Genomic DNA, 11,046 nt, shown 5'->3' with positions numbered 1-11,046 from the left:
TCTCCTCAGCTATTTTATTTCGAGTTAAGAAGATGGGAAAGCGCCTTTATCTCTATAAGAACAGTGCATTCTGAGGTGTGAAGTGGGAGAGAGGGGATGATTGAGGTTTTGAATAAGACGACCTTTGCGTTTTGGATTCAGATCTTTTTCGTATTTCAAAATGCAGCGGATTAATTTGAAATAGATGTAAGGAGTTATTTATAAAAAGTGCGGAACGACCGTTAAAACTAGTGCTTTAATATAATATAATAAAGAAAAAGTTTGTATGCAGGCTATATCTACTGTTCAAACTATGTTATATCTATCGTTCAAACTAGTAGTAGGATTTTGCGCCCCTAGATACGCCGGTAATAAGACTTAGACCATCCATAACGGTCCCCTACATCATCCTCTAAATCAAGGATTCAAGGGGACACTTTGAGACCATGTTAGGTTGCATCTAAGAATGCACTATAAAATTTAAGGATCGGATAAGGATCGAGCTGTATTTCTATTTATTTTTGAATTAAAATTAATTAAGGACCCTAACTTGTTGCCGCCCATAGTTGCATCTAGATCAAAGGGGATTGAGGGGCCTATTCAATTTTGACTAGAAAGGTATTTAATCTCCTTTGATCCAAACGCAACTAAATAAGCCTTCAAGTTTTTAGTTTGAGATATCACAATTATTTGGAAAGGTCCACTTATCCGATAACTGAAGACAATTGGTCAGAATTCAGATGGCGCGCGCTGTTTTCACTCTAGCGCTTGTCTGGACTCTGAACACAATATCGGTGCAAACATATACCGAATCATGCTGAAATCAACAGGTGTTAACTACTGTTTGATCAGCAATACTTGTCTTTCCACAACCAAAAACAATGGGGGTCGCACCGTTTCCCTTTTTATTACTTGTAAACAGTACAGGCTCACCGTAGTTGCGGTTCTCTGGGGAAATCTCATGGTCATGGAATAGCTACTGGTTAGCCACTTGCTTCTGCCTCAGTGCTCTCCAACCAATGTCACGCCTGCAGAACCCTTCTACCCACTCGATAGCGTCTACCGCACCGTACGCTCTTGCCCTTGCTTCCTCGATGTCCTTGCCCTTGGCAGTGAAGCCAAGGACTCTCCCTCCAACGGCAACAAGATTGCCATCACCATCTACTGCTGTCCCAGCATGGAATATCTTGACAGCTGGAGACACTCGCTCAGCCTTGTCCACGTTTTTTATTACGGTCCCCTTCTTATAAGAGCCAGGGTATCCCTGGCTTGCCATCACAACCACCATAGCCATTTCAGGAGACCAGGTCAGTGAAACATTGCTCAACTCTCCTTTGCAAGCAGATAACAGAACTTGTGCCAGATCAGATTCTAATCGCATCATCAGAACCTATGATGACACAAAAAATAGATCAGCAGAAAAAAGGATAGTCAGAGTATCATAGCAAAAAAAAAATCACAGGTAAAACACAAAATTTCAGCTAACTATTTCATCTGAAATTTGTGCGGTGTACTTTTGAGATGTACTAGACAAGCTCAGCAAAGGAAATTCTCCACAAAGTTCAATGGCTACCAGATCGGTCCTAAATACGCAGTTATATAGATCTTTAAAGGGTATGCACTGCTATTTTTCACTTCGCTATACATAATAAGATCATATATCCTTTTGAGATTGTAATAATATATCTGATTACTTAGACTAACTCCACTATGATATTTTATAACACAGAAATGCACCATTCCCATTGCGCTATAGGAATTGAGTCTACTCGCTCATTCAATGGAAGAAAATAAAGTGAACTATTAGTGGCAGACCTAGACAGCAAATTTCAGGACAAAAGTGCAGCACAAACACATGCTTGTTGGAAAGATAGGCAGATCCATTGCATTCTGAAGTTCAAAGAAAATACCTTGATCATATTAACCCAAACCCAAATTGGAATGACCAAATTTAGACATGTATATAAATTAAAACACATTGTTCTGCTAAATTAGAAGTTTATTAAACAATTGGATGATTCTCTCCCAAAAGATCATATTCTGAATTTTTCTCTGTACTTGATTATTAATTAATGTATGCCCACACTCCCCTATACAGGACTTATATTGTATGATGAAACTTCTGTTTAGCTCTTGTTTTAGAAAATCAAGTTTGTGGAATTTCTTGCCTGTTTATCTACAAAAATGAATAGTGGATGTTGGAGATGGGTAACTCACCTGGCATTCTGGGTCACCAAATCTTACATTGTACTCAATAAGCTTGGGCAGCCCAGATTTCTTCTCTATCATAAGCCCTGCGTATAATACACCAACAAATTTGCAACCTTCGGCTGCCATGCCTTTAACAGTAGGGATAATTATACTTTCCATTACAATGCGTTTGAGCTCATCTGTCACTATTGGAGCAGGGGAGTATGCACCCATACCACCGGTATTTGGGCCAACATCACCATCACCAACTCTTTTGTGATCCTGTGCCGATTCAAGAGGCAAAGCATTTTCGCCGTCTACCAATGCAAAGAAAGACGCTTCTTCACCCTCTAGAAATTCTTCGATGATAACCCGTGAACCAGCAGAACCGAATGAGCCTTCAACCAACATAGAATCTATGGCTTCCAACGCCTCATCCAAAGTCATTGCAACAACCACACCCTTTCCAGCAGCCAGTCCATCAGCTTTAACAACAATAGGTGCTCCTTCATTTTTTACATATTTTTTAGCTTCCACAGCATCCGTAAATGTGTGATACTAGAGAGAAATAAGTACTCATATTAGAATGGTTTGAGTGGCTTAACATCTGAAATTATCAATTTACAAATGAATGAGCTATGTTTGTACTTTTTTGTATACTGACCTTACATTCTCTATTTTCTACAGCAACACAATGACTTCAATTTAAACATAAAAGCTAGGGATTTTTTAGAATTGTAGATAGTTCTTTAATGAAGGGCAGACCTTGTGTAGTAATTAGAGATGTCTCACAGTCACCAGGTCACGGTTTCGAGGTAGCCTCTCTGCATCTGCGGAAGGAAGACTCGCCTCGGTTTATCCTTTCCCCAGACTCCACTAATATGGGAGTCTTTGGCACTGGGTTTGCCCTCTTTTACAGATAGTTCTTTAATATAGTTCAGCCATAAAACTAGAAATGCCATGGAAAATCATAGTTAACTATTTATAGTCTTTGTGGCTATCAGTATGAGATTAGTACAACATGAACATGGCCAAGAATCTGTCTCAAAACAAAGAGAACATCTATATGAATACCTAAAACGGTATATCGTTTGGTTTGTATCTTAACCTACAGATGCTGTCACCTATTACCTATATGCAGGCATTTCGACAAACATATCCTAGCCTACACTACAGTCATGCCATGAGTAACTTATTACATAAATGAAAAGTAAGTACCTTAGCTGTAGGGATATTATACTTATCACACAGCTTCTTCATGAAGTCCTTTGATCCTTCTAAAGCTGCAGCCTCTGATGAAGGGCCAAAGGTTGGTATCCCAACTTTGACAAGGTCATTTGCAAGACCCGCGACAAGAGGGGCTTCAGGGCCCACTACAACCATTCCCACTCCCCTCTTGCGGCAGAATGAGATAACATCATCACTACTCGAGATGTCCAAATCTGGGATACATGTTGCATCCCGGGACTGAGCAATACCAGCATTACCAGGGGCACATAGAACTGCAGCACATGATGGGGAATGGTTCAAGGCATAACAAAGAGCATGCTCCCTGCCTCCACCACCAATGACCAGTACAGTTATCCTCTCATCTGAGAAAAAACAATGAACGGGTATCAAGCCAACTTGCTCTTGAATTTACATTACAATGTTTCATTTTCGACTACAGAGTTTAAGATGACAAATCAAAATAATCCAGTATCTTATATACCGGAAGCTGTGGCTGCATCAGTTGCTGAAGCTTTTGAGGGCCACATTGCTGGAGTCTTAACAATCGAGTGACAATGGGATGCGACATGCCGCATTGTGACGGCTGAGCAGTTGCTGCTCCAACGTTGAGAATTGAGGTAAGACACCGAAGACTTAAAGCCATTGCACAAGTTGTTGCTACTCAACACATCCGAGCCGTGCCTTACAGCGAGCTTGAGAGGGCTTCTGATGCTGTAAGCAGCACACGCCATGGCCAGTGGGGGGCCAGGATAGTCCTAGCCAATTTCTATAATATGCAATTAAGTAAATACACAATATGGTATACAAGTTAAAAAAAAATACCATGAAATTCAGTATTCAAACATATATAATATAATGAAAAGCATGTTATATATAAGGTCTAATAACATCTCAATAAAAATAAGTTCAAAAGTTGTATAATTTGTTGTAAATAGTTCTAAAATAATGTGCTGATCAGTGGTACACAGTGCATTTCCTGAAAAGAGATACATAAAAAAGGCTTACTATGACATTTCATGATTCTAACGATTAACGAACCTAATTACTTTAATGGTCATTGGGACTCATCAAATAGGCTATAAAAGTTACCAAGCACTGAACAAGCAGAGCAGATGATTGAAAAGTACCTGCCCTTTGTTTCTACAGGGCGAAAGAATGAACTTCGGCGCACGAGCTTGAGGCTCCGCCGTCGAGTTTCAGAGCTTCTTGCTCGCGATGGGCGCCAGCGCAACCAGGGTCTTCTTCACAGGGCGTCGGCGGGGCCTGGAGTAGGCACGGCGGCCGTCAGCTGAACTTGGAGAAAGCGCGGCGGGGCAGTCTCCGCTAGTGGCGGCGGATGCGGCGGTCTGGCACTTTAAAGGTTCTGTTTGTTTGTCTGATGCCCTCCATTTGGGTACTGACTCCCAGTACCAGCCCGGTACCCGAACGTCAAAAAGAACCGAAATTAGCCCAGCCCAAAAGCTTCAACTCGCCCAGAGCATGCCGCCAGCGCTGCGCCGCGCCGGCCACCTCCCAGTGCAGTCGGCCGCGAGATCCACCACGCGGTTGTGTGCTTACAGGGTTTCTTCAACTCCGGTGAGCCTAGTTCGAGTCCGCGGTTGTGTGCTTAAAGGTGAATGGAGATTGTATTGTTTATTTGGAAAATAACACACATGAAAAACACGATCATATTTGAGCTATCTTTATATTCTATTCAGATATGATCATCAATCGGCAGCATGTTTGCCTGGAAGTTAGAACGACAGAATATTGTGGAGACGTGCAACAATACTCAAGCAATAGAACAGAATGGGAGCTAGAATCTAGCTAGGGTAGGGTAGTAGGTATCCATGCCAACGTTTTCTGATTTTTTTCTTTATTTGAGGTCTTCAGTTCTCCTGATCTTATCTTACTCGTGTATTCCAGACAGACAGGTACAGGCGTACAACCAGGAGAGTGGGAGAGGCACAAAAGCAGGGCTCCAATTTCTTTTTTTCGATCGAGACCAGATACATGCTTCTTCTGAAAAGTTTTGAAGCAAGCTCGAAGCTCCTACGCCGTCTTGGCCTCGTCGGGCGGCTGAATGAAGCGCGGAACTTCTCCGTTCATCACCCTCCAAGGCCCCCAGTAGAACTTGGGCGGCATGATCGGCACCGCCTCGCCGGGGTGATCCTCCCAGTACTTCTCCTGCGATTTTCAGCAAAAACGAGTCAGTTTAGCTTGCCTAGCGAGGTCAATGAAGCACAGCCCGAATTCTCGAAATGCTCCGAACAAATCTGATGTTTTCCAGTGAATCACAACAGAACAGAAGCTCTGCAGATGCAATGAGCAGATGAATTCAGGCACCGAATGCCGCGAAATCATGCGAAGGGGCTGAAAATTTTGAACTATCACACAGGGGTCAGGGTCCCTATGTGCGAGGCAAGCGAGCGGGAGATCCGCGGCGGCTGGCGCAGTTTCTCGGGCAAGCATTCCAACGAGCACCTGGCAGGCGCTGCAGTACCTGTGGCCGGCGGGAGAGGAACAAGGGCAAGGAGGGTCAAGGCGCTGAGGTTGGCAGACCTTGTAGAGCTGCTCGGTGACGGCGGCCCCGACGACGCCGGTGTAGAAGGCGGCGACGTAGGTGCCGACGAGTGGCGCGAAGGAGCGCGGCGGGCGGTAGGGCTCCACCATGTCCCACAGCACCGTCTTCTCCCACTTGTGGAACTGCCGGTCCGCGTACCACCTCCAGAACCGGCTCGACATCGCAGTCACCTCCTTCTTCCCCTCCTCCCCTCCCAGTACCACCCCTGCCTGCGCTCGCGCGACCTCGCCGCCGGTGGCCCGGTGCTGGAGACGTGAGGCTTCGCAATGGGCCGACGCGTTTGTTCATTGTATTCAATAGTTGGGTCGTGCGGGCCCACGTGGCCCGTTAGACTCTCTCTAACAAGACCTAAAAATCTCTCATGTACGGGGACGAAGATGTTCGGCACGTCTCTAACAACAACCACTATATCATCTGGTAAAATTTAGGGTATATTCATCGTCCGCTATTTTTAACGGACTCGCTGTTGATCACTATCCATCGCGTCGCGCTCACTCCCGCGTTTGACTTCATCGTGCTCGTCATCGAGATCCTCCGCCATCACTCCTCCCCACCCAAGTCCCACGAGGTCGCCTCACAGTACATGAGCTCCAAGCATCCTCTGCTCTAGTCAACGTCGTCGTAGCTCTCAGCGATGGTGAGCTCAACTGCCTCGCCGTCGTCCTCGTCGCTGCCCTCTCCCGCGGAGCAGAAGAAGTTGTCTCGTCGCCGTAGTCCGAGCAGCGCGTACAGCGGGGCAGCATAGCCGAGAGGGAGTACACAAGGAAAGAGGAAGACAGAGGAGGAGAGACCGGAGGTTGGTCGTCTACCTCGTCGTGCTTCTGGTGCTGTTGCATACTGCGCATCACGTCCATGGCTTGGCATGGAAATCGTGGACGCCTTATTCCTGATCGACGAAATGTCTGACAAGCAATATACACATGAACGATGTTTTGTCCAATACGGATTTATTTTAGAAAATTGAGTCGGTTAGCTTTTTATATTATTTGCACCAATACAAATGTCTGGTACATTATTTGCTTAAATATGTAATAATTTTATTTTCACCACAAAGTTAATATGTACTATAGCGTATTTTAATTTCGCGACATCTGAACTATTTTTTAAGCGGTGAAAAACTAATATGTATTGTTAAATCTGGTAGCACTGTAGATATAGAGGACTAAATTTAGTAGACGTTGCTGAAGATGGAGAAGATATAGAAGACAATTTTTTTATATTATAATATAAAAGATATAGAATATTAATTTATGGGATAAAATTTAGTGGACAGGGCTGCCTTACGGCAACGACTGCTATGCAAGCAGTCCTTCTGTGCAAGCGTGCAAGCAAATCATCTGATCTATTAGATCGTGATCTAACCGTAGGTCACATTTAACACTTAAACCCTTCCACCACCAGCTCAATAATCTTTATAAGAAAACCCCTAACAAATCATGGTTGTATCTGTGGTTGGATCGTAATCTAATGGATCATATGGTTTGCTTGCACGCTTGCACAGAAGAACTGTTTGCATAACCGTTGTTGCCCTGCCTTACAGCCCAACCCAAGTGTGCAGTCTCCACTTGACCACCGCGCCGCGAAAACACGCACAAAAAAACAGCCAGTCGAAAGTGACGATGAAGAAAAAAACAGAAACAACTCGCGGTTTCATGCGCCACTCCGGCTCCTCCTCCGCCCGCCGCAGACGAGATGGGCATCAAGGCAGAGGCAATTCCATGGAGGGTAGAGGGGGGCAATGTCACCCCTAATCCTCTCCAAATTCCATAAAATCTACTAACTTTTTAGCTAATCACCATATAAATAATATAAAATACCTCCTAACAGCCCCTCTCAGATCTCTCAGTTTCAAATGCTGGTTTCGCCCCTGCATCAAGGTGAGTGCCGGGGGTGGGTGGGTCCGTCCTCCCTCTACTTTCCTTTAGGCTTTGTTCGTTTGTGCCGGATTGGTGGGTTGGAACGATTCCTAACCGGATTGCTTCTCTAATTTATATAAACTTTGATTAGCTGGAACGATTCTGGGTGCAATCCGACACAAACGACCAAGACATTAAAGTTTGGATTTTCGGGTTGATGCCAACATGTCGTCTGATGGCGAATCAGTTGACGGTTTCTGCCTCTTTTTGCGTCTTCGACGTGTTTAGGGTTTAACGAAACTGCTGGCGGACAATGCGTCCAAGCTGATGAAGGAGCAAAAGTTCAAGAGCTACTTCAGTCGCAAAATCGTCGTCGACGCCAGCATGAGCATCTACCAGTTCTTGGTGCGCTCTGCTCCAACACTAGTCCGCATTGTTTTTCCTCGCCGTCCTGGGCTTAAGATGGAACTGCCTGTTTTGTCGGCGTTTCGAGACCGGGGGGTCCCTGAGCCGACGAGTGAGTGTGTCGCGTGCCCCAGCCCAGATGGGTCGAGCGCGTGGGCGAGCGCGAAGGGGGGAAGCGAGGCGGCCGGAGACGGGCGTGAGAGAGGTGGAAATCCCGCGGCCTTCGTGTTCGTCCCGCGCCCAGGTCGGGTGCGCTTGCAGTAGGGGGTTACAAGCGTCCATGCGGGTGAGGGAAGCGAGCGGCCCCAAGAGAGCGCCTGCCCCGTCCTCGTCCCCGCGCGGCCAACCTTCTCTAAGAAGGCCCTGGTCCTTCCTTTTATAGGCGTAAGGAGAGGATCCAGGTGTACAATGGGGGTGTAGCAGAGTGCTACGTGTCTAGCGGAGGGAGAGCTAGCGCCCTAAGTACATGCCAATGTGGCAGCCGGAGAGATCTTGGCACCCAGCTGGCGTGATGTCGTGGCTGTCGGAGGAGCAACGGAGCCTGGTGGAGGGACAGCTGTCGAAGCGGTTGAGTCCTTGCTGACGTCCCCCTGCTTCCGTAAGGGAGCTGAGAGCCGCCGTCGTCACAGGTCTAGCGGGGCACCATCATTGCCTATCTGGCGGAGCTGGCTAGATGGGACACCGGTCTTGTTCTCTGTGGCCCGAGTCGGCTCGGGGTAGGGTGATGATGGTGCTTCCTGTTGACGTGGCGGGCCTGTGCCCTAGGTCGGGCGACGTGGTGGCTCCTCCGAAGCCGAGGTCGAATCTGTCTTCCGTGGCCGAGGCCGAGCCCGAGCTCCTGGGTCGGGCGAGGCGGAGGTCGTTCGGCAGAGGGCAGGGCGGAGTCCGAGCCCTGGGGTCGGGTGAAGCGGAGGTCGTCGTCTTCTGGGGCTTAGCCCAAGTCCGAGCCCTGGGTCGGGCGGAGCGGAGTTCGCCGTCTTCCGGGGCTTAGCCCGAGTCCGAGCCCTGGGTCGGGCGGAGCGGAGTTCGCCGTCTTCCGGGGCTTAGCCCGAGTCCGAGCCCTGGGTTGGGCGGAGCGGAGTTCGCCGTCTTTCGGGGCTTAGCCCGAGTCCGAGCCCTGGGTCGGGCGGAGCGGAGTTCGCCGTCTTCCGGGGCTTAGCCCGAGTCCGAGCCCTGGGTCGGGCGGAGCTTCTTATGGCGCCTTTGGCAGGGCCTTCGCGTTAAATGCTCCTGCAACTTGGTCGGTTGGTGCGGCGATTTAGTCAGGGTTGCTTCTTAGCGAAGGCAAGGCCTCGGGCGAGCCGGAGATGTGTCCGCCGTTAAAAAGGGGGGCCTCGGGCGAGACGGAAACCCCTCGGGGTCGGCTGCCCTTGCCCGAGGCTAGGCTCGGGCGAGGCGTGATCAAGTCGCTCGTATGGACTGATCCCTGACTTAATCGCACCCATCAGGCCTCTACAGCTTTATGCTGATGGGGGTTACCAGCTGAGAATTAGGCGTCTTGAGGGTACCCCTAATTATGGTCCCCGACAGTAGCCCCCGAGCCTCGAAGGGAGTGTTAGCACTCGCTTGGAGGCTTTCGTCGCACTTTTTTGCAAGGGGACCAGCCTTTCTCGGTTGCATTTTGTTCCGGTGGGTGCGCGCGAGCGCACCCGCCGGGTGTAGCCCCCGAGGCCTCGGAGGAGTGGTTTCACTCCTTCGAGGTCTTAATGCCTTGCGTAATGCTTCGGCTGGTCTGGTTGTTCCCTCATGCGAGCAGGCCGTAGCCCGGGTGCACGGTCGGGGCCCAAGTTCTCGGGCTGGTATGTTGACGCTGTCAACGGTTTGGCCGGAGCCGGGTTTGCGAGAGCAGCCCCCGAGCCTCTGCACAGGGCGAGAGGGCGATCAGGGACAGACTCGGCTTTTTTACATATGCCCCTACGTCGCCTTTCCGCAAGGAGGAGGGGGGAGAGCGCCATGTTACCCTCGATGGGCATCGAACATGGTGTCTCCGGTGAGCTGCAAGCGGGTAATCCGAGTGGACGTCCGTGCCCCGTTCGTTGGGGTCGGCTAGGGGCCCAGAGGCACGCCCAAAAGTACCTGCGGGTGATCTGCCGGACCCGGTCCCCTGGCGACGGGGTCCGAGGGCTCGATGCCTCCCTCCGATGGGATTCCGTTACAAGATCGCTCCCGCTGGTCTCGGAAATGTCCTAGGGTACCTCGGGAGCGCAGCCCGAGCCTTGGTTATGTATCGAACGTACCCCTGGTCATCCCTCGCTCGGCATCTGAGGCGACTGTGAACCCTTCGGGGGCCAGCCTTCGAACCCCTGATCAGTAATGGGCGCGGAGCCCGAGTAGCCTGAGGCGGCCGTGGAACCCTTCGGGGGGCCGACCTTCGAACCTCTGACCAGTAGTGGGTGTAGGGCCCACGCGATCTGAGGCGACTGTTGAACCCCGCGGAGGGCCGGCCTTCGAACCTCTGATCAGTAGGGGGGGCTCGGAGCCTGGTTCCTTCACGGGGAAGGATCCCTTTCGGGGTATCCCCCTTTCCCGGTCCCTGTTGCAAGAGATAGAGAAAGAGGAAAAAAGGGAAAAAGGATACGAAACCGAACGACGCGGCGTACCTTTTTTGGTGCGGTTGTTTCGGCGAAGGCGAAGCGTCGCCCGCTGCGCCTGCCAGAAGCGCCGCCTGTCCAGCCGCGGAGTTAATGCGACGGGGCGAGTAGTTGGCGGGGCAGCCGCTGCGCGTGCGCGAGCCGTTCGAGGGACGGATCACGGGTGCGCCGTCTTCACGCCGTGAGAGGAGGCTCTCCTGCTCCCCCTGGATGGGACGTGAGCCTGGCCGAC

The 11,046-nt window shown here is 49.6% G+C and overlaps 2 protein-coding genes across 2 annotated transcripts; both read right to left on the bottom strand.

Annotated features, from left to right (window-relative positions):
• Positions 1–667: 667 nt before the first annotated feature.
• LOC100383422 (phosphoribosylamine--glycine ligase) lies at positions 668–4,789 on the bottom strand. The gene is made up of 5 exons (NM_001176074.1): positions 4,527–4,789; positions 3,881–4,165; positions 3,388–3,761; positions 2,197–2,727; positions 668–1,369 (listed from the first exon to the last, which is right to left on the bottom strand). Exons 2-5 carry the CDS (start codon positions 4,128–4,130, stop codon positions 956–958), a joined length of 1,569 nt encoding a protein of 522 aa, NP_001169545.1. The 5' UTR covers positions 4,131–4,165; positions 4,527–4,789; the 3' UTR covers positions 668–955.
• Positions 4,790–5,223: 434 nt separating this feature from the next.
• LOC100284157 (EMB2752) lies at positions 5,224–6,230 on the bottom strand. Its single transcript, NM_001157054.1, is given in 2 exon segments — positions 5,224–5,565; positions 5,941–6,230. Coding segments are annotated over 2 exon segments (318 nt in total). The 5' UTR covers positions 6,124–6,230; the 3' UTR covers positions 5,224–5,430.
• Between the last annotated feature and the right edge of the window lie 4,816 nt (positions 6,231–11,046).

Source organism: Zea mays, chromosome 8 (assembly GCF_902167145.1).
Source record: "Zea mays cultivar B73 chromosome 8, Zm-B73-REFERENCE-NAM-5.0, whole genome shotgun sequence".
Classification (NCBI taxonomy): Eukaryota; Viridiplantae; Streptophyta; class Magnoliopsida; order Poales; family Poaceae; genus Zea; species Zea mays.
The sequence above is the reverse complement of the archived record's forward strand: the minus strand, read 5'-3'. Positions and strand labels throughout refer to the sequence as shown.